This window comes from Barbatula barbatula (assembly GCF_947034865.1).
Source record: "Barbatula barbatula genome assembly, chromosome: 25".
Classification (NCBI taxonomy): domain Eukaryota; kingdom Metazoa; phylum Chordata; class Actinopteri; order Cypriniformes; family Nemacheilidae; genus Barbatula; species Barbatula barbatula.
Genome location: NC_136788.1, coordinates 10,219,756 through 10,232,943, shown reverse-complemented (window position 1 = coordinate 10,232,943; position 13,188 = coordinate 10,219,756). Strand labels below are relative to the sequence as shown.

The 13,188-nt window shown below is 38.0% G+C and overlaps 1 protein-coding gene across 1 annotated transcript in view; it reads right to left on the bottom strand.

Annotated features, from left to right (window-relative positions):
- Positions 1-13,188, bottom strand: part of dock4a (dedicator of cytokinesis 4a) — a gene marked incomplete at its 5' end in the record, with an annotated part of 57,125 nt that overhangs the window by 24,112 nt on the left and 19,825 nt on the right. Inside the window, 12 exons of the mRNA XM_079449908.1 lie at positions 2,247-2,347; positions 2,804-2,887; positions 2,978-3,075; positions 4,699-4,855; positions 5,037-5,143; positions 5,254-5,416; positions 5,985-6,109; positions 7,029-7,154; positions 10,382-10,470; positions 10,968-11,100; positions 11,769-11,829; positions 12,505-12,586. Coding sequence (XP_079306034.1) covers positions 2,247-2,347; positions 2,804-2,887; positions 2,978-3,075; positions 4,699-4,855; positions 5,037-5,143; positions 5,254-5,416; positions 5,985-6,109; positions 7,029-7,154; positions 10,382-10,470; positions 10,968-11,100; positions 11,769-11,829; positions 12,505-12,586 — 1,326 coding nt within the window. The remainder of the gene's footprint in view (positions 1-2,246; positions 2,348-2,803; positions 2,888-2,977; positions 3,076-4,698; positions 4,856-5,036; positions 5,144-5,253; positions 5,417-5,984; positions 6,110-7,028; positions 7,155-10,381; positions 10,471-10,967; positions 11,101-11,768; positions 11,830-12,504; positions 12,587-13,188) is intronic.

The following is a 13,188-nucleotide window of genomic DNA, read 5'->3' as shown; positions in this document are numbered from 1 at the left end:
TTGATTCGCTTTCTCTTTAAATACAGTAAGTTCCCTTTGATTCGCTTTCACTTTAAATACAGTAAGTTCCCTTTGATTCGCTTTCCCTTTGATTCGCTTTCTCTTTAAATACAGTAAGTTCCCTTTGATTCGCTTTCCCTTCGATTCGCTTTCTCTTTAAATACAGTAAGTTCCCTTCGATTCGCTTTCTCTTTAAATACAGTAAGTTCCCTGCGATCCCGCTCTCTTTACATAATGATTACTAGAGGGGTGAGTCGAAGGCAACTTATGACAAGACGGTGCAGGCATTGCCCAAAGGACACTTTTCACTAGCAGACGAAGAGGGAAACCCCCCACCCCAAAAGGCATTTGTGACCAGCCTGAATGAGAGCGCGGACGAAACGCAGTTTTGCATGGGTTGAGCGTGATCACGAATGCCAGAACGCGATCAGAAAGTCTTGAGCACCTGCCCCCCCAAAGGTCTCCGCACGACACTCAGACGGTGAGTAAATGATGACAGAATTTTCATTTTTGGGTGAACTATCACTTTGACATCCCTTTCACTTCAACAATTCCCTTCACAGTTCATTTAAATTCCTTTCACTTTAATTCACTTCAATTTCCAATACTGCGTTTCAATTTACTTCACTTAAATAAAATAACCTTCAATTCAACTGCAGTATGGTTCAGATACTGCAAGAATACAGCCTGATACCAACAGTCTCTCATTCAGACTGCAGATTAAACTCAGTCCGTCTTTCGGCATGCTGTGAGACAGAGTGTTGTGTTGAGATGTGTGTGTGTGTGGACAAGTTTGCCAGTACTTTAGAGCCAAATGTTTGATAACGCCCTCACAAATAGAGTGAAACATCTCCAAGCCAGCTTGAAGTCATTTTAAATTGTCCTTGCTAACAAACACTCATGTTTTAACTCTAACAATGTCCACAGATTTGGGTCCCCATACCCAGATTTGAGTACCACTACATGACAATCCACACACGAGAGTTCTTTATATTGGTTTTTCAGCAGTTTCTCACAAATAAAAGAGAAAATGAGAAAGTCAAAGAAAGACATCATTAGACTTTCAAAATGCTGGACATGAGTGACATGAACATTGCGAGAACGGGCAGATTTGCAACCCGCCCACGTTCACCTCAGTTCTGATATGATGCTCCACACCTCAGTGCATCACAGAGGAGAGAACACATCACTGCCCACACACACGCCTCGTTACCGACACCATAACGCACGGCACACAGCAGAGACGAGAGGTGAGCCAGTGAGAATGATGGGAAGAAAAACATCAGGCGAGATTGCAGCCCACCAGACAATAGGCATGCAAGGTTTAGAAAGGTAAAAGGTCAAACGACGTATCGACTTATTGTGCCGATGTGCATCCCCTTGCAGAAGGTAAAAGTGCGGTAAAATGAAAGATGAAAGCAACACTAGGCTGTGCTTTGGGTTTGACATACATCTTAATCTAGACTGGGAGACCAGTTGAAAACCAAACTGAGAAGTACTGTCTTACAGGGCTAGTTGCCCCACTTTTTACTCCACTGAATATTCCTCAAAGTGGGTTTATTTATAAATAATCCATTTAGACATGGCTTATTAATACTTATAAACAATATTAAATCAAGGCATGTTATTGTAGTATATGGGGCAAGTTGTCACAATCATTAACCGAGCCTACTCATAGAGTAGCTTCTTAAAGGTCCAGTGTATGAAATTTAACGCTTATTACATGGCTACTTGCGACATGAGAAAAAAACTGGACATAAAATGTGAATTTGAAATATTTGGTTAGCTCATTTTGACCTTCTGCCAGGAACAGCTTGGTTTTAAAGTAAGAAACAACGTTTAAACGTCACGAAAAGACAAATTGGTTTAATCATTTGTAAATATAATGTCATATTTGTTATTAATTTTGTGTAATATTAAACTGCCCCTCTCAAAATGATTTGCAGCACCCGGGTTACAGGGTGTTATTAGTTTTGAGCGGTTGATATTTAAAAAGAACAACCCTTGGAATCTCGCGACTGGCCAATCTAAATCGTTTTTGTATGAAAACTTGCCCCTTTGACAAAATTACACTTGACATTAAACACGACCTGGCACTTAAGGGAAATGCTTTTTATCTTTTATGATCCTATCAGAAACCACTTATTCACAATAAATAGCCCACACAAGCTCCAATATTTATGTATGTCTGAAGGTTTTTTCTATCTCTTTTCTATTTGTGGATGTGGTTCATGCATCATCTTTACCTGTAGGAGAGAGCACCGGCGAAGTGATTCTCAATATAGTTGTCCATAACAGGTTTAAAGAGCTGGAATTTGCTGTCCTGCAGCAAATTTATAACATGCACCTGTGTGGAAATGGACAAATCAATCTCTTGTTTAGGCCATATTTGTCCTTTACGTCCTTCATACATCAATTACGCATATCATTTATGCATAGTTGTACAAATGGGCAAAACTGACCAATCAGATTTAAATATTATAGTAAGGCTGTGTAATACTGTAGTATACTGTATGTACTTTATTTTACTTGTTATAAGTACAGGAGTTGAATTGTAAGCATGCAAGAGACGTCTAAGATGGATTTCATGAGTTTCCATATTTGGAATGTAACCGTGGTAACACAGAGATGAGGAAGGCAACTTGTACTCATTTAAGGCATGAACCTGTCCTCTGGCAGAGGAGATGGATGAGTCTGTACGAGTTTGCAGTCAAAATATGTAAAGTACCTCTAGAATCTCCAAACTAGAGAGCAAATGTAGTTTCTCAACTTTATAAGTTCGGATTCATAAAGTTTGACTCACCAGGCAGTCAAACACTTTCAGTCCATACCGCTGGGGACTCTCATCTAAAATACCAAACAAGGTGTCTAGAATGTCCTGTAAAAACTGTAAAGAGATCAATTGTTAGATGAAGACCGAATTGAATTGTTTTGGAGAACACAACGTTATTTCAGCAGTTTGAAAATGAGTTTATACTTTAACAATCTCTGTGCCGTCGATATCCTTCATTTTGGCGAGACAGTCGATGATTCTGTCTGGATGGACTCTCCATTTCAGCAAATCCAACATGTCACCTGCAAGCGATGAAAAAATGAACTGTAACTTTTTTGTAACTCAACTTGTAGGCAAAACGATGCAAATACATTCATGTAAATATTTGATTTCTTTTACTTCACGCAAGTGATTTGGTTTATATTTCACAATGAACTAATACACTTCAAACTGCACCCAGTAAACCGCATTCTGTCCTCAAAAACCCTAGGCTTGAGACTGAAAATAGAGTGGATATAATTTGGGTTCATCCCTGTCTTTGGTTAAATAACAGCCAGATGGCCGTTGATATCTGTGCAGTTGGGTGAAGGCACGGCAGAGCCGCAGAGACGTCGGGCGAAGCTCCAAGGTCAACAGAGGCAGGTGTGGACTCAGCCCACTGTGATCTCCCGTACAAATGCAGCCGGTACGAGCGCTCGGCTTCTGCCACTGTTACCATGACATTCACCTTCTGAGCGGCTCAGATCAATACATCACAATATCAAGGGTCACGGCGGAGAGACAGGGCCATATGGCACGGCACACAACAGGCACATTCCACAAATATGATGCTCGTTGTCCCATGATTTTGTTTTTAAATATTCAAGGCTCAAAAACACCTACCATGTTCACCATGTTTGAAGAATTATTGACTAACATAAAAATTATTCGTATAAATATGTGCTAATTTGAAAAACCATGGTGCCAAAGTAATGGATTCAATGTTCAAGTGACTGCAAGTGCATTAAATAAAATGTGATCATTTTAGTCTATCCCACCTCAGAATTCTTGACCGTATCTAACATAACTAATTAAAATCATACTATGTTATTATTTTTACAATCTAATAAATTGGTTTGAAAGTATCTAATTTATTGCAGTGAAAAGTACTATAAGTATTGACTCACTTTAACTATCAAAAATCCAAATTGAAACTTTAAAGGTGCAATGTGGAGATTTTAGCAGCATCTAGCGGTGTGGTTGCGAATAGCAACCAATGGCACACTACAACCCTCCCCACTCCCTTTCGAAGCACTATGGTGGCTGACACAGGACTAAGATGTAGTCACGTTTTTCTCCTTTTTGCTGAAGGAGATAATGTATTTAAGAAACACTCTCTGTAGAGCAGTTTGTCCGTTTAGGGCTACTGTAGAAACAACATGATGAATTCCTTATAAGGGGACACCTGGTGTATTTTGATAGAAATATCTCATTCTAAGATAATAAATAAACAACGCTTCATTATGCGAGGTCTTTATACACCTCTGAACACACAGTTATGTGTATTATATTGCATTTCTGTCAATAGATCGTCCAAAAAACGACACATTGGAACTTCAATCCAACATTTCAACCCTGTTACTCCATGATAAACGTTAAAAGTACTAACTTTTAGACTCTTCCTACACCATGGAATAATCTCACTGTGAACACCTTCCTCACTTTAATAAGACGCATCAATTGAAGCATCATGTCAATAGTACAAACTGTGTAGGAGTTATGCAGCAAATGTTAATACATTAAGTTTGAAAACTGGTGTTAATAAGATCTCATGAGCCTTATACAGTAAGCTAGATCATAACTTAAGTTTATAAGCTTGTAACCCAGACAAATGTATCTTGATAATAGGCTTTAAATGGCAAACTGTAGAGAAAACACAGACTCACCGTTCTGAGTGAGTTTTGTCGAGCAGAGTGAAGACTGGATCCAGAACGACTCCTTGCTGTTTTTTATAGTCTGGTTGCTCCCTGGCTGGACACTGGCTTTGGAAAAAGGCAGTCTAAGGTACCGAGCAGGATCTTGAAGATCGGCATTCTCCTCACACTGATATGAAAAATACATACTATTGTTAGTACTTTTTAAATGTAAAATAAATAAATATATATATATAGTATAGTCAGGCGCACTGAGACAGGGAGAATGAAACACAGACACACACACAGAGCACAAAAAAGAAACATAGACACACAGAGACAGAGATGCACAGAGAGCATATGGACAGTACCTTGTGGACAATAAGCTCATGTGTCCCATCAGGCAGTGGTCTCCCATCCTCCTGCATCAGAGGGACAAAAGAGAAGCCAAACAGCTTCTTCTCTCCTTTCTCCTTTGCTGTATGAACAGAGAGGAGCAGTTATAAAATGAATCAATAAAACAAAGGTCTTGAATCTTAGTCACAGCTGGACCGAAAATCGATTTTTAAGCTAAAAGTCCAGTCTTACTGGAGCAGTGCCTGAGCTCAAAGCGCAAGTGTGTGCCGTGAAACATCTCCAGAGGAATGGGTAGTTTGACCTGTTCGGCCCATCGAGGGCTGTTACTGTGATACAGGACAAAAGACCGGTGCTCGTCCTCCCCTGGCTCCCCGGAGCCACAGCAAACTAGACCCTGAGAGAGAGAGAGAGAGAGAGAGAGAGAGAGAGAGAGAGAGAGAGAGAGAGAGAGAGAGAGAGAGAGAGAGAGAGAGAGAGAGAGAGAGAGAGAGAGAGAGAGAGAGAGAGAGAGAGAGAGAGAGAGAGAGAGAGAGAGAGAGAGAGAGAGAGAGAGAGAGAGAGAGAGAGAGAGAGAGAGAGAGAGAGAGAGAGAATATAAGCTCCTTCTACAGTATAAGTGCTGTAATAGGTGTTGAAGAAAACATGACATTAAAATTAACCTGTTACATTGTCAAAATATTTCTGGTTATTATGTGCATGAGTCATCATTGTGGGTTAGCAAAAACACTTTCTCTCTGAAAAACGACTTTCAGTTACATCCTGTCAGAACGTTGGTTTCTTCTAAATACTTATTTTAAATCACAAAAGTGTCTCAATTCAATGCAAATGTTTATTGCAAATGCCATTAGGTGTTAAAATACTCGAAGCAGCATCACTACAAAATCGTCTCAATTTCCAAATGAATGGGGCGGGGCCATTTGTTAGTCACCCAATCACAGATGGAGGCATTGCAGGAGTTTTACCTTAAGAACCTGTCCATCACCTCCCAGCAGATAGACGGTGACCTCCACGTTACGTGCCACGCTTTTCCCACCTTTTTCAAATTCCCCTCTCTCCAAGGTCACATAGATGTCATTTCTTACTTCACCTGCAATGTAAACATGCCGCATCTGAGAAGACTGAGCAACCGGTATCAAGCGAAGAGGAAATGAAAACTCAACTTCATTTTTTGAGAGCAGTGTCTAGCTTTTTTTCTATCATATTGACAACACAGGACGAGTGTTAGCTGAAGCTGTCAAAGACCCTCTGAGATGTCTAAACCACCACAAACATTTCTAATTACTTTATCAACACATATTACCCCATGTTGCCAAAGTGACCCATCTTCATCTGAGAGCGTAAAAACAACTAATAAAATGTGGCTGCCCTGCTGCATTTTGGGGAAAAATCCAAGTAACAGATCCATTAAAACAAAGAGCAAAAACATACAGTAGATAAATATACAATATAATTTACTCATAGACTGTATGCAACATGAACCCATAAATATTATTTTGGAAAATGTTGACTTTTCATACAGTGAAAAAAACTTTAAAACCAGCCTAAGCTGGTTAACTGGTTTAAGCTGTTCTCCGAGCCTGGTTTAAGCAAGTTGGTTTTAGAGAGGTTTTGGTTTTAGCTGGTCAGGCTGGAACCCACTATCTAAAACCAACTGAACACCAACGTGCCAAAGCTGGAAACTTGCTGGTCTTCGCTGGTTTAAGATGGAAGTAGATGGCTTAAGCTGGTCCACACAGTCTGGCACACTACTTGTGGTTCCAGCCCGTCCGGCTAAAACTGTCTTGACCAGCTAAAAAATGTCCAAAAGCCACCCAGCTTCACCAGCTAAAACCAGCCACCCAGCTTTTCCTGGTTTTAGCCCTTTTTCTCATTAGGGACTACTATTACACTATTATAAGTGTGATAAAGGACATCATCAAGTTTACGTTTAACTTTTAATAACAAGCGAAAAGTAAATTCAGAAAAAACTGAGGCAACATAACGTCAACAAAATACTTTAATCTCACCTGGAATGATGATTTCAGAGAAACCCAGTTTTTTGGTGATGGAGACGTTCCGCGAGAAGAGCCGCATGTAATCCTTACGAATCTGTTCCATATCTCCATGTAAGAGCTGGAGAGAAACATTTAGACCTAAAAAACAAAGACAAATTAACTTCAGCTCGTGTAATAACATCTTCCAGAAACAAAAGACCACAAGAGTGTTTGGAACCAGATCCAGATATATGAATTAGGAAGCAAAATGATGTATGAGAGAGAAAAATCTATGTAAACATACAGATAGTGTCAAATCTCATTGGTTCTTGCGTGACAAAACACATTTAGAACAACAACCAGTAGTTATGTTAATCATTCTCACAAAAAAGCTCACAAATGTAATGTTTCGTTTTGGAAAACATTAACACACTAGAATCGTGTTGAGCAAAGATATAATTTTAATATAAAATGATCCGTTTAATTGAAACTGAAAGAAGGAATGTATACACGTCTGGGATGGCATGAGGATGAATAAATATTGAGACAATTTTCATTTTTGGGTGAACTGTCCCTTTAACTTAAAACAATAAACCAAGAAGTGCAGAGCAACAACACACGACAGGTGCATTCTGGGTACTTTTCCAGTTTTCCATTGCTAGCATAAAGATGAGACGCTTAATAGGCACACACAGGTGAGCTTATAATCTCTAGAAACATTCTCTACAGCTCTGAAAGCCACGGCTTCATTATTGTTTCATAATGTATTCAGAGGAAGCTGCCCTCATGAGTGAATTCACCACCAAGTCCATTCATTTCGAAACCACTTAGCAGATTATGTGCACGGCAAAGCAGCTATTATGTAACTACTACAGCACCACCTCCACAAAACATGGCACCAACAGCACAAAACAATGCACTCAAAGACCCCAAGGTTTTTTTTTCCTTTATTTATCTGTTTGTTTTTAAACCATGCAACAAAATTAATGATAGCAATTTCCCCTTTTATCCATACGGTTAGCTACAGAGGCAACAAAATGCTGGAGATTAATAATCTTAAATGAGGGCTGTGACGTGGTAAGGAGGCGGCTACTGTTTGATGATGCTATCCTCAATCGATACGCCACTGAATTTACCAATGATAAATAGCTGCTAATGATTAGCGGCTAAAAACAAACTCGTTTATCGTTATTGAATTTCCACAGCCATCAAGATCACTCGTTTGACAATTGATTGGATACGGTAAATGTATTTTTCGGTATCAAAGCCACCCACAACTCCCTAGCAACCACCTAGAACACCCAAGCGACAGCAGAGTAACAACTAAAAAGCCACTGATAATACTTTGGCAGCTAATGTGCATAGCAACACCCTAGCAACCAAATTCAACATATTTCTGAAATAAAAAGTTGTGTTGCAATACTGAAAGTGCATATTTCACCCTTAAAGTTTTCAAGTTTGGCAATCAACTTTATTTCTGTCATGTGGTATATTTTGAAATGAACCTGAATACTTAAGAAGTGTTATTGTTCCACTGCAAACTGGATCTAGAAAGTATGCGTTTAATTGATTTATGAATATTCTGAACAAACTGATGTCATTAGAGAAGGATCGACAACCCGAAACCGATGTATGTTTTCAAATTTTGACAATACATTTTGAGGACAAATTAATAAAATAATATTTCTAATAAACAATGCAATATTCTTTTCACATAGGACAAAGATGTTGTCACGTTTTCGCTTCTTTGCCAAAGGAGAAAACATATCTGCGAAACACACTCCGTAGAGCAGTTTGTCCATTTAGGGCTACTGTAGAAACAACATGGTGAATTCCATGCAAGTGTACCCCCGGTGTATAAGTAGATAGAAATAGCTCATTGTAAGGTTAAGCAAAAAAAACCTGCTTCATTATGTAAGGTTTTTATACACCTCTGAAGACAGTCATATTTATTATATTGCATCAATAGATGCAAAAAGTTACAGACAGCAACTTTAAAAAATGAGAATAGTCAGTTTGTCCAAATGAGAATAGTCAAAACGTCCAACCCTAAAAATAAGCTTTTTACAAATCATCGTCCTTAGACATTATAAGGTTCTTTCTGACATTTCGGTCAAAAATCTAGTTATTTACATATAACTAACTTATTTAAAAAAACAAACATGGCATTATGTAAATGTGTGCATTTTGCAACTATTTTTAAGCAAACAATAAGGTTCCATCTACAAAATCGAATTATAATTTGGTGCTATCAGTTTCTACAAGAGCCAATCAGCACTTTGAATGCTCAAGTGAGGACCAATCAGGATCGGCTTTCTCTGTCATGTGGTCCTGAGGAAACAGTACAACACAAAACAATGTTTAAAAGAAACCTCAAGGTTCACAGTTTAATTGATACTCTTTTCAAGGAGAGCAGCACAAACAACAGTATTTTTTGTCTCATAATGCAGTTAATGCCATAAAGTCAACAACGTTAAGAGTCTTGATTACAACAATAAACAGTTATTATAGTTTTTCAGCCATACTCATGTCTTAAAAGTAATTTGATCTGTCCCACCTTCAGTGGATAAAACATCAATACAACCATTAGATCTGCCTTTTATGCTTAACTTGAAATAAAACCATAAAAACCATGCAAATGTGCCTTTTTTATACATAATTATACACTAATTTCATGTTTTAACAAAAGTTATAATTTAATTGTTTGTGTTGATTGAAAATGTATTGCTTTAATGAATATATTGCCGATAGAACCTTATAATTCTAAACCGAAAGTATTTTTCAGAATCAGAAGGTTCTATCCGTGTTTGACCTGTTCTTAAATTGTTTTACAAATTTCAGAAATGCTGATATAGTTCATTTGGAATACATTAAGGGCCTCTGGTTTTTAGTCATGTATAAAAGAGATTTGTTCCTATCATTTTTGCTATATGAAATGCTCAGAGCTCAATATCTCAAAACTACTCGGACTGCAGATAGAACCTTATAATTCCAAGGACTTTTTGGACTGCAGGTCTTATGAAAGAATGCGAGTCGAAAGTCGCAAACTGAAAGTGTTTGAGTCATGCAAACGTCACAAAGGCATGTGAAAAACAGCTCTGCTTGGCCTCTCTGTTGAATCCACATTGGTGTATGTTTGACTGAAGATTGCTGTGGTTTGCTGCTCAGAACTGTTGCTAGGAGAGACCAGAGTATTTCTCTGTAAAGTGTTCTGCTATTTTTATCTTAAGCGAACGAAAAAGAAAATCTACAGCATGAATCTGAACTATTTGAATGCTGTAACGTAATGGATTGCTTGGTGGAACAACCAAACGTTTAACAGATGAATGCTGTTGCTATTCACCCACAAATTACATTTCTCAATGTCAATAAAAAAAACACCTTACCTGTATTGGAGCCAATATGGCTGTATCGAGAGCTGACCTTCCTGATAATGTTGTCATGGATTTGGGACCACTCACTTTCCGTGTTACATCTGCAAATATGATGTATTGAATTTACATTTTACATTTATATAATGCCTATTTATATAATATATTTACAGTATATTTACATATAATTGAAAGTATATATAGACACTCATTCATTTTTATATTGAATATATATATATATATATATAGTATGTGTTTATTAATTCAAAATTGATATGCACAGTTTACACAGATATATCAAGTAAACACAACTTTTTGCGACTTTTAATCACAATAATCGTTAAAGAACCATAATCTAACTTTTTTCATTTAAGTTAAGGTAAATAACTGAATAAACTAAAGCTAAAATAAATTAATCTTACAAAGCAGCAAATACAACAAATAAATAAACTAATAAATACTAAAATAACAAAAAGCATATGAGAAAATTGCTAAAAGTTCAATTAAAATTAACATATAAAAAAAATCTAATTCAAAATATTAACAAAACTACAAACAGATCCAAACAGAAAACTTTATCAACTCTGGTAGAGATACTCACGAGTAGACCTTCAGCAAGTGGTCATCCTTGAAATCAGCTGTCAACAGGTCGGCCACGCTAATCACGGCACAACCGTACGGACGCTTGTATTGCGTGTTACTCACGCTCTTCTTCTCGCTTGCGACCATTCGCCCTGCGAACAAATACCTCATAGCTCACACTTAATACGAATAAACATACAGTATCCATTAATATAATCAAACTAAACAAAGAATCTCAAATGTAATTTAGGCTCTCATATTCTGCCCCAAAGAACACATAGCACCGTCTCAAGCTTAATATAGTTGAATAGATATTACATCAGTAGTTTTTTACCCAGAAACTCGCGTCAGTTATATGTAGCTCTTGCGGCAGAATGATTCAGCAAAGACCTTCAACAAAGATCTTGATCATTGAAACACAAAGACATACCGGCCGACAAACACTTCCCAGGCCACAGTGACATGAAAAACACACATGCAAATGAGCATTAATCTACACCGCAACATCACAGTTCTGCACCGACGCAGGCCATGCACGCAGTGACGACAGACTGCTACACAGACACACAGGTGACGTTTACAGACAAAGACGCCATCGTGGTCACAATTAATTTGAGGTGGCCTGTCATTCAGCCCTCATAAATGCTGCCAAAGCCGTTGACTAAATTGTTGTATTACATAATGCACGATAAATGTAAATGCACAAAACAAACTGAATGAATTAAACCATGTTGGGGAGTAATGTGAAGTTCTAAGACACGTGAAGGCGTTATGACAGGTCACACGGCGACAACAGTGTTGTGCATCCAACAGCTCTTACCTATTCTAAAAATATGAGCTACAACATACACATCTTTGCGAAGATCGCTACTTCCCAAATCCTTAAAAAAAGACAAATGTTTTGTTGAGCACAATATTTGTGATCCTCATCTGTCAAATCCAGACTAAAATCGCATAATGTGATTATGATTAAAAATAATTGTATTGACACTATGACAAATATTAAATAAGTCGGCATTGTAAACATTGATTTTAATCTTTGACATATTCTTACTCAGTATTAAGGACATTTTGTGAAATATAACCCTGATATCTTTAATATTGACTATGTAGGATGATTCTTTTAATGTAGAAATCAAAACTTTTTTCCTGGGTTTCCACAGACTAGATCACATTTACTTGAAACCAAATAACTCAAAACCTTTGCAGTTGTACTTCTACTACGCTAAAACATGATACAGCTCTACATTTATACATTAAACACTGACTGTTGCGAAAACATCCATCAATTGAAAGAAATCAATCAGTACAATACATTAAAAACAAATCATCAACACAAACTGAACGCATTTAATCCTGACTGTATTGTTCACATACAAAATTCCAAATATTTATATATACACATTTAAGGATTTATTCAAGAATATCCATCCCACAAGGAAAACAAATCTCAGCTCTTTATCGACAGCAAAACCAGATCCTCTCGATGCTGAAATAAACAAACAAAAAAAACTCAAGGACACACCCTTGGTGTGCACCGAAAACAGCATACTTACAACAAAGAGTGTACACTGTCTGTCGGTCTTCTCTGGGGACTTGGGTAGCCCCTGCTTATTCAGGCGCACAAAGAACCTCTCACTATAATAGAGACAGAGCGAGAGAGTCAAGCGGGTTCATCTCAGGTGTGTTAAAGCATGTGGTAATACAGTAGAAGTGCTGTTAGCGCAAGTGTGTGTGTTAGCGGGTTCCCTCCGACGCCTTAGCTCGGTAATTAAGTAAAGGCCCGTTGAGACTCTGTATTTCCTAGTCGTTCTCTGTCACTTTCGCAAAGTGCCCTGGGGCTTTACTTGTTCTGAATAATTTACACGAGAAGGGGTGCCTGTACAGCACCCCCCCCCCCCTAACATCAACGACGAGGGAGATGGAGAGAGAAAAACAGACAGAAAGCGATGAAAAATTCAGCGGATGTGTCAAGGCTGTACTTCCATCATGGATGCGAAACTAAAGCAGCCCTCCGGCTGATGTATGTAAACCACAGAGGACATAGTACAAAAATCAAATTGTGGATATTTGTTCCCCGTGGTTGTAAAACGTGATGTAATATTGTGATGGCGTCATACACCTTGAGGTGTGCATGCTAATGAATGACTTCGAGAAGGCTTGTAGACGTTTTTCATATAGCTGCAGGGAATTTTGTGATTTATAATTCATGGATCCTCAATCTGACCAAACCAACAATA